The sequence below is a fragment of the Argentina silus genome (genome assembly GCF_951799395.1).
Source record: "Argentina silus genome assembly, chromosome: 18".
Classification (NCBI taxonomy): domain Eukaryota; kingdom Metazoa; phylum Chordata; class Actinopteri; order Argentiniformes; family Argentinidae; genus Argentina; species Argentina silus.
Genome location: NC_139672.1, coordinates 4,688,635 through 4,703,349, shown reverse-complemented (window position 1 = coordinate 4,703,349; position 14,715 = coordinate 4,688,635). Strand labels below are relative to the sequence as shown.

The following is a 14,715-nucleotide window of genomic DNA, read 5'->3' as shown; positions in this document are numbered from 1 at the left end:
CACTCACCTATTCTACTTTGTCAGCACATCTCTTGCAGTGGCAGTAGTTGTTTATCTTTTTGGATATTAAACTTACAATGTGTATAAAGAGCACACCTTGAAGTATTGTAGTCATTCTATACCTTTCACAAATCCATTGGAACAGCAGGCTTTTGGTAAAAAATTCCCCAAATAAACATAGGGAGCTCCAGGAATGGGTTAGGTGTATGAATCAACCAGAGGATTAACTGACAGATGTGAAGTATTAATTCTGGGGCGGCATTCTGCATTCACTTAACTCAATAGTATTTACAGGTTTTCCATTGAGGTTTTTGCCTGTCTGAGATGGTCTGTCACGCTGCTGGGGCTAATGTTCCTTTATCTGCAGCTCCAGAGCCCACCGTAATAGAATCAGGGAGTTAAACTTGGCAGACATGCTAAACCCAGGGCCCCTTCGCCTTCTAATGCTATTTGGATTTAGCCCTTGTCATATTCACAAACGGAAACTAAAGGTAACCTTGTTTCCACAACCTACCTATTCTCCCATAATGCAATGTCTCCTGAATCGGTGACCCATGACAACGTCTACAAGACATGTGTTCCATATTAGGTATTGGGAGGAAATGTGTACAAAGCCTTTAAGAGCACAGCATGCCATCATAATGTACAGAGGACAGAATGGACAACTGTCCACTGTATTCTAGAATGGACAACTGTCCACTGTATTCAAGAATGGACAACTGTATAGGGCACACTTCTCTACTCTACTCTACTACTACTGGTACCTATGTCACTATCAATTCCACCAGTGAGATAGTCACTACTAATGCCACTAATCAGACAGTCACTTCTATTATCGGCAGGTCTTGTTTACAAATCTACAGATGGCTCTGCAGGTTGATAGGTTGACGTTCAGCTGATACTTAAGACCAAACTACCTTATAGTGACAATGTAAAGTGCTCTGTTAGTTATGACATGGGAAGCAGCGTCAGTTGAGGTCAGGACCAGTGAAGTTTATTTCTGATTCTTGTCGGCAAAGATATTGTATATGGTCATTAAAGATCTGTACATGTGTTTCTCTGATATATGTTAATGTATAGTGTACGTCTTGCACTCTCTAACCAGGGTGAGCTGAGCCATCACAGGTAGGGGCATCAAACTGCATTTGGGGTGTTTTTCAGTAATACATGTTGAGTTATAATTGGTGGAGATGATAATTGATAACTGTATGACTAATTGCCCTATTTATTTATTTATTTATATATTTTTTTTTTTTTAAATCTGCAGACATGTTAGTTAGTTAGATAGTTAACTCAATAACTTTGTTATTATGCATACCAAGACCTGTGTGTTTGTTTGAAATAGATATAATATGTATATAATTCTGACTCACACCTGAATACTGTATAGCTGAGCTGCAAAGAGTGTTTTATCAGAAATGTGACCCTGAAATAATGATAGTAGTAGGCCATAACCCCACCACAACAAAAGACTTCAGACAGTTATCACAACATCGGTGTATCTTCAGGAGATAAGAAATAAGGGCATCTTCAGGTCCTTAGAAGGCCTGGAAGTCCCCACACATCCCAGGGAAAACATCCCAGAGAGGGCTGTCCATCTGAGTGTGGGGGATGGCCAGATTGTTTTATAACATTTATCCTGGTATGTCCCCCATGACTCTAATTTGCTAATCGTTTGCTTTCTGTCAGAAATAAGCCCTGGGCCCAACAAAGACGCTCATTGATGAGACAGGGCTCCAGTGTGTGGTGACCTGGGAGAGATAACGTCTCTTATAAACACACAGTGTCCAGGGGTTGGTCATATCTATACCAGCAGCACACGGAGGTAAGAGACGCTTTTTGCTGAAACAGTAGGATATGTTTGGATATGAATATAAATATGTTTATGTGTAAAACACTATCATTTGTCGTCATTTGTTGAAAGTAGAACAATCGAACAACTCCACAACTTCAGGTCGTTTGGTGGTTTCAGATATACTGTTCAATATGGTTTAGTGTGATAGCAAGAATATATATTTGTTGATGTTGGGTATATGATCTTCGTCGTGTAAGGGGCAGATGTCAGCAACGAGAGTTTAACAAAGGTCATGATCATTACATAAATGTATGCAGTTATAAATAGCATCTTATCAAAAAGACCAAAGGGTTTATTTTAGGACACCTGTTCGTTTGTGTGTATCGCTGAAACACAATAGTATTGATTACTTTTTTAGAGGAACATTCTTTTTATTGAAGAATAATTTTTTATGTGACCGAGGGATGGCGTGAGTTACGATTTTTGTTTGGAATTTTAAGATTGATTTTCAGACATTTTAAGACATTTTCTTGTGAGATAAGATATTGTATCGGAGACACTGCTTGCATTTGATGAACTAAGGATTTTTATTTGTCTTTTAATATCCACCATATCAGTTTTTTTGGAACGACTATGAAATAGGCCAAACTATGACTAACTATCATACTATCATTACTATGCACCCGTTGTCCTGTCAGTTAATTTCCCTATAATATGTCCTTTCTCTTCAGTAAAGAGCTTCTTTAAGAGAAAGTCTTTATGACGGTTAGTAATTAAACCTAATATCCTGTTCTAATCATTCTCAGGTGACATCAGGCCCTGTGACCATGACGTCATCTCTTGCCCTAGTTCTGCCCCTACTCCTACCCCTCATCAGTGCCCAGGTGCCCCACTGGGGCCCGTGCCCGGAACCAGCGGTCCAGCCTGCCTTTGTCATGAAGATGGTACTACACAACTGCCTGGCTGAACACAGAGAATACTGCACTCACTGTACCTGTCAATCATGGATGGCCAGACAGTCAGAGCCTTTGAAACATCAACTTTGTCCATTTAGTTTGTACCCTATATGATAGGCATAGTATGTAGTATGTGATACCCAGCAGTGGAGGTAGAAATCGGAGGATGGGCTCATTCCAATGCATGGAAGGGAATGAGGAATGGTATCAGACATGTGTGTCTGATACCTTTGCTCGTTCAGTTCCATGTATTACAATGAGCCTGTCCTCCGAATTCTACCTCCACCAGCCTCCACTGATACCCACTGTATACTAATTTGATCTCCTGTTTCTCTCTGTATGTTATCCTAGTTCATGGGAAGATGGTTTGAAATTGCCAAACTGCCAGCTGAGTTTGAGAAGGGAAGATGCATTGAAACCAATTTCTCCATGAAGGCTGATTTGACCATTCGGGTGGTCAGCTCTGAGATACTGTGAGTTCCATCACTTGATTACACGTACTGTACTTTAATCCATCTGTCATATGCTATTATCATGGAGTATTTGCAGGTCATTTCTGAAAGGAATCCTTTGACATTGATAATAAATGTTTCCCTTTGGACTACAAAAGAAAAGGGGAGGTGAGAACCATCGAGGGGACTGGAGTCACAGAGGATCTGAAGAATCCAGCCAAGCTGGGAATCAGCTACTCTTACGGTGAGTATTGAGGATCTGTTGATCTGTTGTGTGTGTGTGTGTGTGTGTGTGTGTGTGTGTGTGTGTGTGTGTGTGTGTGTGTGTGTGTGGGTGGGAGTCTGGAGATCCCATGAGAAATACCTGTTGACCTACATGCAGTGAATAATCAAAGACCATCTCAGTGCAACTTTGTTTATTTTAGTTTATTTTAAACTCGTAATTACATTTTCTGCAGTTTGAAACAGTCACGGCAGGAATTAAGTTATAATCTGTGGAATAAACTTCATGTGATCTGTGTTTTGTTTTATGTGTTTGTGTGCGTCTTGTCTTTGTGTGTGTGTGTGTGTGTGTGTGTGTGTGTGTGTGTGTGTGTGTGTGTGTGTTTGTGTGTGTGAAACAGTCCTGCCTTACTCACCATACTGGATCGTGGCCACTGACTATGAGAACTCTGCGTTGGTATACTCATGTACTGACGTCCTGAGGCTGTTCCATGTGGAATTTGCCTGGATCCTGGGCCGCACACGAACGCTGCCAGCAGCCACAATCGACAAAGCCAGAGAGATCTTCACCAACAACAACATTGACGTCACCAGGATGATTGCAAGCAGACAGCAAGGCTGTGACAAGACCCTTTGAGGACATTTCTGTACAAGACATGGAGAACAAGATGACGTATTAGGCTGTTGACAGGGAATATTTGCTTTAATTCAGATAACAAGACAAACAAGTGCTTCAATGATATTCAGATAATTATTATGAGGAATATCTTATGAAGAAAATACTGTACAGTAATATTTTGTCATTGTTTTTTTCTTTTTTAGTCATAACAGTGTTTTCCAGTTACAGTTTAATATTTGTAATAATATTACTGTATTTAATTGTTATGACCTAATTCAAATGTTTATGCCACAAACTGAAAACATAAGGCTCCTCATTAGAGTCAATAAACTACAATGATGACATGATGGACGGAAATCAATATCATGTGAGCTTGATTGATCTTGAAACTTCATGTGACTTCACACAGAGAGATATCATGAGTTTAGGATGGATGTCAAGCTTCCTTCTGTGACTGATGCTGTTTATAGATCAGTGTCTACTGCCACCATGTGGTCTCTAGAAAACATTGGCTATGGGCTATATTTCAGTGTTCAATTTATTGATATTGCAAACATAAACGAGATAATTCACCAATTGGATAACGTTTAGCATAACAATAAACATATGCCAATACAGGTCCAGTGAAGCATAATTATAACGTAAACTCGTACAAACACCACATTTCAAGGGTTCAGTTAAGATCCAATAAAGAATATGATTAGGTTTAGATTCTGTTTTTATCTCTATGTTCACAATTCTGATCCTGAAATTGTTATTCTGTGGACAATGATGAACAATAGCCTATTTAATTGTCAGAAAATACTTATTCAAAAGCCTATTTCATTGCGAGTTGAAAATATGGTCAACTCCTCTCTGCATCGGAACTCTGGGCTGTCTACACTTGCCAGGTTTCTAATCGGAATTATTTTTGTGAGACACTACATTGGCGAAGGTATTTAGCTAGCAAGCCGAAAGTCAAAGCGCTGAAATATACCTTTTAATAACATATGCCACTTAAAGATCAATTGAATTCAACCGCCATGAAGCCAGCAGTTGATGAGAGGTTTCCTAAAGGAGCTGGGCCTTACGTAGATCTTGATGAGGTTTGCTAAATGCAATCGATCCTCCAGAATAGTTAGCAAGCTATATCATATTTTAAGCTAAATACCCTCAAGTGGTACAATCGTATTTGAATGTGCTCAGTTGAAGGCATTTACACACAGCAAAGAAGGGAGCTAGCTGAGGGGCTGTTGTTCTTGAGTCAGCCCCCTAGTAGCCTACTGTTCACTTTCTGTTGCACTTTATCTTCTGACAGGCGGGGGGAAGCACAGGACTACTGATGGTTCAACGAGAATTCTTTTAACCTCACTGTGACCACTCACCGTGTACAATATTGAGGCATATATGAGATAGGCAATGGGGGTGTTCGTTCAAAGCACTAATGACAGCTGCCTGTACTCTGTGTCCCCTTTCTCCATACACTCTGAACAGAATGTTCCCAAAACAATAGATCACTTGACACTAGCAGAGATTTTTCCTTTCATTGCGCTATATTTGCTCATAATTTGTAATCTTGTCTACACATACCGGTAGGCTACTGTTTATGTAAAAGGTACTAAAGAGACAGCATGGTATATAGTTTGAGATTGGTCTAGTTGTTTAGATTGACAACGGTCTATAATGGTACATTTGAAAATATAGTAAGTCAAATTGCAATTCAAGGACCATTTTTTTTGTGGGTCATTTTAATTGACTTGAGTGGATTGAGGTGAACCTGGAACAGAGTTGACCCCCATTCTGTCTACTTAAATGTGGAGTAAAGTTGTACAGTAGCGGCAGATTGAATCTATTAGTGCATGCCTTCTACCGCTTGTGCCTCAGAACTCTGTTGCTCCCGGAGCAGCAGGAAGTGTATTTACAGGCCTAGACCTTTCCTTCTTTTCTTTCTTTTTTTTTTTTTTTTTTTACAAAGTGAGTTTTATAATGTAGTGTGATTGTCCTGAGGCGAAGCAACATCAAACAGCCATGACTTTTCACCATATGCCACACAGATTCAATGCAGACCTCCTCTGCAGGAGCACCTCGGTTTGTTATGCATAAGGCCCCTTTTAGGAGACAGGGTATTTTTTTCTCTTTATTGGGATAGTTACTACCCTACATTACTGTATCTCATTGAACGGCTTCACAATACTGAATGTGGAACATTTTATTGAGCAGCAAGACAAATAGCTAATTAAATTGCTGTACAAGTTTTGAAAAATAGGATTATTCACCCCGTTCTTTTAATTTGCCATACCTTTATTATGATAAGTTGTACATACATTCACAAATCCATCAACAGAAAATAGATAGGCTACTGGATTGCAGAATTTACATAAGTGGATACAGCTTTCTCAATAGAGATCAAAGGAGACGCATGAAAATAAAGACACATGGCGTTTAAAATCTGGCTCCTAAAAGAAAAAAAATATGTCCTGAAAGTTTGCCTCCCAGTAAACGTGAACCACATGACAGAGGCAATTTTGTCACTTTTAAGTGCCTTTCTTAAAGTGTGATAATAAGTAATGCATAAGTGTTATGCTCGGTAAAGGCTTTCATTTTGCCTAAAGTATTGTTTTCTGTCTTGCAGTGTTTGTTTGTCTTTTTCTGTCTCATAAGTACGTTTTTTAAAGGTGTTTACTTGCACAGAAATAGATGTGTAAAGCACAAAGACTCGGAACAGACATGTCCATGCAGTCTGCATACCGTAGATGGACTGGGATCTTATTGGACACAACATGACCGCCTTCAGCAGATGGGGGGGCCTCAATGGTGATTTTGATTTCTGACCTCTGACCTCACAACTGTCCACAGACACACAAGAAGAGCACACAGACACAGAAAAGTGCATTTCTAAATCCTCTAGGTTTTACCTCTGAGCACCTCTCTGACTCAGTGCACTCACTGAATATTTTATGGGAAAATGCCTGACTTGCAAATATTTGAAATACGACCATATGTATGTCATTCTGTGTTTTATAACTTATAATTTGCTTCAAAAGGATTGGAATGGAAGAAATCTTTTTGATGATGGTGATATCCAGTGAGACAGATTAGCACCTCCTTGTTTGTAAATAAGATGATGAATGAATTCACAAAACAACATGTCATCACCATTTTCTTTCCTTCCTATTTTGGACGATAGCAAACTAGCCATTTAAGGACTAATGACATACAATTTCCATTCATAGGAGTGCTAGTTCTAGGTTTTAAAAAAAAAAATCATAAAAAGACGCCACTGTCTCCAGATGTTTGCGAAATTCTTCAAATCCCAAGAATTCCGCCATATATCGTATGCTAAGATTATGAGTTTCTATCATGTTCATGTCTTTAACTGCTTCCAAACTGGATTGTAGGTTTCATTGCGGTAGAGAACACCTGTTCGCAGGGCGGTTGGAACATAATTACATGTATGATCCCAAAGCCTCTTAGGCAGTCGCCCCTAAGCGTCCTACAGCTGGTGAATGATGAATGGCGGTCTGCAAATAATCATTTGTAATGACACAAATAAAAGTCTGATGTGCACAGACTTCACAGTACATAGTGTGATACATCCGTCCATGATGCACATATTAGTAGATTTATATCCCATGACATAGGGTCTCCTGGTTGCTTAAACATTAAATATTATTATAGATTTTTAATATATATTTATTATTATATATTTATTTGTATGTATATTGAAAAACTTGTCCTTGGATTTGGTTAATTCTAGAGATCAGAACAGGACACAGTATGTTGTAAAGGGAATCACACCCCTAAACATGGATCACAAATGATGTAAATACTTTTTCAAATAATTTGTACTGTAATGACAAATAAATGTCTGAAACACAACGTGGTTTGATACATCTGTATTGATTTTAGATTAGAGGATTGTCAATGCATTTGATGCCTTTTTAGAATTTAGGACAGAATATGATGCAGTTAGTGTTATGACCATGAACACCCACTATGGTGCATTGCTCACGACACAATTCACTGTTGCTGTTGGAACCAGGAGACCACAGTTTTAGTCATAAATCCAATCCATCATCTCTCTCGTGACCTTTACAGTTGATACTTTTCCTCTACAATCAGGGAGTTTTATACGTTTTCATGGCTACACTAGTACATGTATTCTGACAATTTTGCTCCTGTTGGTTTTGTGTAGAAAGAAAAAAAATCGAAGGCAATACTAATTGTAATGCATCGAATGGAATGAGGAATGGTAGCAAAGAGGATTCCATGCATTACAATGAGCCTGTCCTCCGATTTCTGCCTCCACCAGCGTCCCCTGAGTGGATCATAAGAACATGCAAGAGAACACAACAGAAAAACTGCTTACATGGAGGCAGTTGTGGGGTATCATCATGTTTACAACAGGGGTCTGGTTTTTTTAATGAGCGTTTTTGCACAAGTATAAAACAGCTTTATGGGCACAAACACTTCACTTGCCATGGTTTTTCCATGAGCCTAAAGGAGTGAGACACATTTGATGGCCATTATTAAGTTATTACTTTGGGCCAATGAGATATTCTGTAAAAATGGGTTAGGGTTCATTTTTGACACCCCCAGTGAATCTGAAATAATATGGACTGCAGGAGCAATCATGGGACATATACCTTGATTTAAGGGAGCGTGACTAGCCATACTGACAACAGGATTCATTTACCATAGAGAACGCCCCAATGAGGAAGATTTGGAACCAAATAATGGTTTCTCTTTTCACATGGGCAATTTGTTGATTTGAAGCCAAAACGAAGATGCACTCAATTCACCTCAATGGATTGATATACTGCCACTTACTGAGGTAATATTCATCAGTAAACAGAATCAAACATAATCCATTTACTGTGGATCTGAGCCAGATATACGTGGCATATTTCCCGGTGTCAGAACAAGGGAGGTTAGTGAGTTGGCAGTCTGGTTGTAATATCCTCAGCTTGGACAGCAACAGTAGCAGCGCTCTTCATTAGTGAGCTCACACAAGAGAACCACCACTTCCTAAAGACTGTGGCTGTCTCTATAAACTGCTTGATAAAATGCTTGAGCAACTACAGTCCAAGATATAACAATGTAGACATGTCCTTTACAGTGTGGCTGAGGGCTCTAGCTGTTTACATGATATAGTTTGACTCTGGCTGTTCTATGAGGAACAACACACAGTTAAAAGCTATATTTACACACAGCTACTGAATGCATTCTTGTGTGAGAGAGAGGGGCTTGCTGCTTTGTTGGAGTTCCAAAATCCATCATGGCCTATCGATTCTATCATCAGTAGATAGTGTAGGTTCGATATTGGGAGCAATGCCATTGCAACCTCACTTCCTGATCCTAAATTCCAAATATGTGTTGAACATAAGGTACACAGATAAATGGCACCCTGTTAATGTTATTATACCCAGCAGTCTTGCCGTTCAGTTCTACAGGACCCCTATTGGTCGGTCAGCCGGCAGTACAGGAGCCAATCCCGGTGCGTGAAACAGCACGCTCCAGCCGTATGACATGCCTTTTGTTTTTAATGATCAAGGGGCTCTTTAAAAATGTTGCCATGCACCTCTGTCCCATACAGGAGAGCAGAAAGGCAGGGTGAACGCAGCTCAGGCAACTACAACCCTAACCCCCCCCAGAACTAAAGGCAGAGAGCCACTGGCTCTGTAAGGTGTCCCTACACTCTTGTGGAGGTCAGAACTTCATTACGTCGACTGGTAAGTAATGAAATTCACCTTATAATGGCTAAAATTGAATTATTGAGAAAGACAGATTTATTCTAATCCCAAGTCAATAACTACATGGAGAATTCAACTTCCAATATCTAAAATTGCTGGAAAATCAACTGAATCTATCCCTCAATCAAAGGGAGAGGGAGAATCTACCCCTTTAATCTCAAACTATACAGCATACTGCATTTCTGCAATTTCTTTAACCAAGTTTATATATTCATTTGAAGTATCTTGTCTTGCTACGACTTGGCCTTGTATATATGTCTTTTACTGCAAAGTTTATAAACTGACTTGGGAAGCAGAGATCTCAAGAACAGAGACTTGCTAATTAGCCGGGTGCTGAAAGGAAAGCACCAGTGTTATTTTTACAAGGTCAATTTAACTCCCTCAGTATCTCGCTAGGATCTTTTTTGATCCTACAAAGATTAAATACTTTAACTTTATTTTCAGGAAAAAGACAAAAGTGAAAATGGCACGGGCAGGGAGACTAACGTTTTCCTTGATCTACACTGGAATCATGCTAGCAGTTGTGTTATTACCAGGTAAGACTCTCCCACTCTTCTGCTTGGCAGACTACAAACCATAACATATCATTATACAGTAGCTGTACAGCAGCTATTCATCATACTGTAATGTTTTGCTCAATTTTCATAGAACACAATTTATGGATGACACGACATATAAATGGATGATACTAGTTAGAAGATCACAACGTCACTAAAATGATAGGCTATTACATAAAACCCATTATATTTACCTGTCAGCTGGAGGGGCTCATAGTATGTCATAACCTTTCCACAACGAGGCCATAAAAAAACACCATATTCATGTCAGTCACCGAGACGCCTCACATTTACTTATTGGCAGAGGTGAGGCACCTTTGCTCTGTCTTGGCGTCTGGTCTCACCATAACCAGCTGACTGTGCGTTTTCCTTTGAGCCATAAACTTCTGAAGGAGACCCCTGGTGATACGGTACTTATGGAGAGGCGATGTACACACAACATGTCCCCCCCTCCATTTTATTTTACAATGCCTCCTGTAGGGTGTGTTGGAGGGGGGGGGGGGGGGGGGGGGTTATAGGGGCGCTTTGGGCACGCTGCCCATGCTCTTTGTAGTTTTACGGGTTCTCTTCTTTCAGTGGGCCCCCAGTAGCAAATATACAGCCCCCACCCCCCCCCCACCCACACAATTCTGTTCAAAGGGCAGCAACAAAGTGGGGTTTAGGGGCTAATCTGCAGGATGCTACCTGGGTTATTACAACCGAGGCCAGCGCCTGCCATGTACTCCCAGGGGCTTATTAGCAGGTCAGCATTTTCCCTCATTTGGGGAGCACAACATCTGGTTCTTGTCCATTCATGTTCCTGCTTCTATTTTTACAGAGTTTCTGGGGGCCGGTCCCGTGGGGCACCATGAGAAGGAGGAGGGTGAGTGGGTGTCGGGACAACTAGGGGAACATGGAATGGGAACATATCTACTCGTTTGTTATGGCAAAACCTTTGTATACATGAGAGCAAATTTACTTACTGGGACAGCATTTGTCTTAAACATAAAATATGCACATTGATGCATACATACATATTGTACATACATACATACATACATACTGTACAGTGCACACACACACACACACACACACACACACACACACACACACACACACACACACACACACACACACACACACACACACGACAATATATTTTATTCTCTCTCTTATTTCTTTCAGAATCCGCAGTATCCAGTGATGCTGATGCTACGCTGGTTCGCAACAGGAGGAATCTTCCCCAGTTCAGGCGTCTCCCTGACTTCTGGGGATGGTACAAATTCTTCATGGACTCTGGCAACCAGGAGGGAGTGAGTGGAACCCAATCCTCATCCAATGAGGGTTGTTAACATGTTTTCAGCCATGGATAATCATTTCCATGTATTGTTACCGATATCCTTCACTTCAGTTTGTTGATAATAATGTGTTTCTGTCTCCCTCCCCCAGATTGAGGATCTGGACCGTATGTACCTGGCCTACCTGCAGAACAAACACAGATCCGAAGAGGGGCCCACCTTCAGCCACTACCTCACCCACCTGAGCGAGATCTACAAGAACTGCGCCAACTCTGACGACCCAGAGTGCATTGCAGAGTCCACCAGCAAGCCCAAGGCCAAGGTAGTGATGCCTGCCTCTGTCAAGGCTGCCACTGTGAGGATGTGCAACCCTTACTATGACCCCTACTGCCTCTTCCCCGTTCTCCCCAAGGCTGCCAAGCCAGCCCCAGCCCCAGCCCCAGTCAAGGCCCCAGCCCCCATCCTGACCCCCATCCTCCCCATGCCCATGATGAAGTCCCCCACAGGCTTCTACTACTATGCCCCAGTCCTGGAGCCCTTCCTGAGTGACGAGCAGAAGGCTGAGCTGCTGCGTATTTGCAACCCCACTGACACCGAGTGTCTGCAGTACCACCTCCGCGCTGCCTATGGCTACATGCCCACCCTCGGCCATGTCCCTTCGTACACCGCCCTGGGCTGCGACCCAACCAAAGACCCCTACTGCAAGCCCCAAATGGTGAAGAAGGCCCCCTCCGGATACTTCCACCTGTACCCCAGCTGCAACCCTGCCACTGACCCCCTGTGCGTGAGTAGCGTAGTTGCCCCTGCTGCCCAGGCCAATGGCCCAGAGGGGCCCCCCAAGGAGCAGAACTGCAACCCCCTCTTCGACGAGGGCTGCAACCCCCTCAGCGCCACCAAGCTGTCCAGCCTCACCAAGCCTGTCCTACAGTACACCCCCAAGGACGAGCCAGCTGCACCAGCCCCCGCCCCAGCAGCCCCAGGCCCAATGGCCCACTGCGACCCACGCTACGACCCCTTCTGCCTGCTGAGAGTGGCCGCTGCCCTCAGGAAGCCCGCCCCACTCCTGCCCCAGTTCCAGGTCCGCCCACGCCTGGGCGTCCCAGGCAAAACGAAGGACGGGTATGACTGCTACGTGCACTACGACGAGGGGTGCACCCCTGTGGAGGCCAGCCATGCCGCCGCCGTCGCCGCCGTGCCCTTCTGCCACCCCTTTGACCCCAACTGTGGCAAGTTCGCTGCCCCCGCGGCTCCCAAGCCCTCCAACAACGGAGTGATCCTGCCCGACCCCCATTGTGACCCCGAATACGACTACAACTGCCGGCTACGTCGCGCTGACGCCGCCCCCGCTGCAGAGGAGAAGGCGGCCGATGAGCCGGCCAAGGAGGAGGTGCCTGAACAGGCGGCCGCCGCCCCCGTCCCACAATTCGAAGACTTCCTCAGGGGATACATGGGCCAGTACAAGAAGTAAACACTCCTAACATCACACAATATCAACTACATGATTGGAGGAAAGGGTAACAAGTAAATGTGTTGTACACACACACACACACACACACACACACACACACACACACACACACACACACACACACACACACACACACACACACACACACACACACACACACACACAGCATCCTCCCTCAGTCCAAAATAGCTCCCATGGTCTCTGGGGATCTGATCTAGAAGAAGATCCATACCTGCGATAGTGAATCTGATTCGCTCAGTTAAAATGCCTGAAGGTGTACCATTTACTGTCTGTTCTCTGTGTGTGGGGAACACAACAAGTCCCTGTAGGTTTTATGGTCCCATAGAATACGATATGAAATGTGCATTAAACACTATGTCTGTAGAAGAGATCCTCTGTGTAGACATGTGTTATAGTTTAAGGGGTAGTATCATATTTGAAGATGGTTTAATCTGAAATTTGTGTCTATCAATTTGTGTCTGTCAATTTTCCAGTGTTGTACATTGTCCATTTTGCTTTGTTTTGTGAACATACAGTATTCCCTCTTGAGAGTATTTAATGTTGTTTTCATAGCTTTTCTGTAACTGTAAACCTCAAAAAACCCTTCCAAATAAAAAAAGTTTTGAAACAAGCCAGGCGGGTTCTTCTGAAAATATAAATCAACACTGTGAAGTAAAAATAATACATGAAACAGTAAAAGAATAATTCTTGACTGGAATAAGTGTAACATTTTAGAGATAAAAGATTTTTCATCTGCTTTACTTTAAATCCACTGACAAGTGGACTTATGCTGAGGTAAGGTCATTTTAGGCGTATCCAAACAGTCAAAATAAGAGGCATAATCTCATTTGAGATATCTGCTTTCAGATGACTGAAACTGAGCCATATAAAGATTGTTATATTCACCAACACATGCAGTACTGACAAAGGGCAGTAAATACAGCAGAATCTTAGATTTTGAGGGAATGTCCTCTGCCTTTTTTTTTAACACTGGACTGTAGAGATACAACCCTGCTAAAAGTCCAGTGAACAAGGGGACATGGAGTACTGTCGACACCATATATCACAAACTGTTAAATAACAACCCTGCCTCTAAGCCATGGTAGACGTATATACGATGACTGAATGAAGCTGGCCGGTCTCATAGGTATCAATTTGCTTAAACTTACAGCCATGGGAGACGTACAGTCTCCAGTCGTGCTGCACACTAGCCCTGAGGTGTGGGGCTGCCGCTCCTGCTGACAGGTTTAACAGCAGGTACCACGCTGAGCAGCGCACTAATGACTACTTGAACGCTACCATGTTCTTGTGGAAGCCCATGGAAATATGCCCTAATTGCAGGTTTCTGATGGGTTCTCTTGTTTAACAGACGAAGAACCGTTTCCACCAGATGATGACAGTAGGGGCCTCCTTATGGTACATTTGCTGCTTGCTCAGTGTCCAACTGGTCTCTGCTCACAAAATGACAGTTGGTGTGCCTTGGGGGTGTACTGTAGGACATGAAATCATATTTCACATTGACTGTACGCCGACAGAGGGGAGGAGATGGACAGACTGACGACAGCCAGCTTCAGGTTAACCATTTCATCAATAACAAAACTCAGAGGCCATTACAGTGACTGACAGGCTGGGTGGGG

At 42.5% G+C, this 14,715-nt stretch overlaps 2 protein-coding genes across 2 annotated transcripts; both read left to right on the top strand.

Moving 5' to 3' along the window:
- Positions 1–1,760: 1,760 nt before the first annotated feature.
- On the top strand, positions 1,761–4,062 carry apoda.1 (apolipoprotein Da, duplicate 1; the record flags this gene model as incomplete). The annotated part of the gene is made up of 5 exons (XM_083690624.1): positions 1,761–1,825; positions 2,602–2,739; positions 3,103–3,224; positions 3,362–3,447; positions 3,827–4,062. Exons 2-5 carry the CDS (start codon positions 2,623–2,625, stop codon positions 4,060–4,062), a joined length of 561 nt encoding a protein of 186 aa, XP_083546750.1. The 5' UTR covers positions 1,761–1,825; positions 2,602–2,622.
- Positions 4,063–10,287: 6,225 nt separating this feature from the next.
- and2 (actinodin2) lies at positions 10,288–13,078 on the top strand (the record flags this gene model as incomplete). Its single annotated transcript, XM_083690442.1, has 4 exons — positions 10,288–10,312; positions 11,151–11,195; positions 11,498–11,625; positions 11,762–13,078. 4 exons carry the CDS (start codon positions 10,288–10,290, stop codon positions 13,076–13,078), a joined length of 1,515 nt encoding a protein of 504 aa, XP_083546568.1.
- Between the last annotated feature and the right edge of the window lie 1,637 nt (positions 13,079–14,715).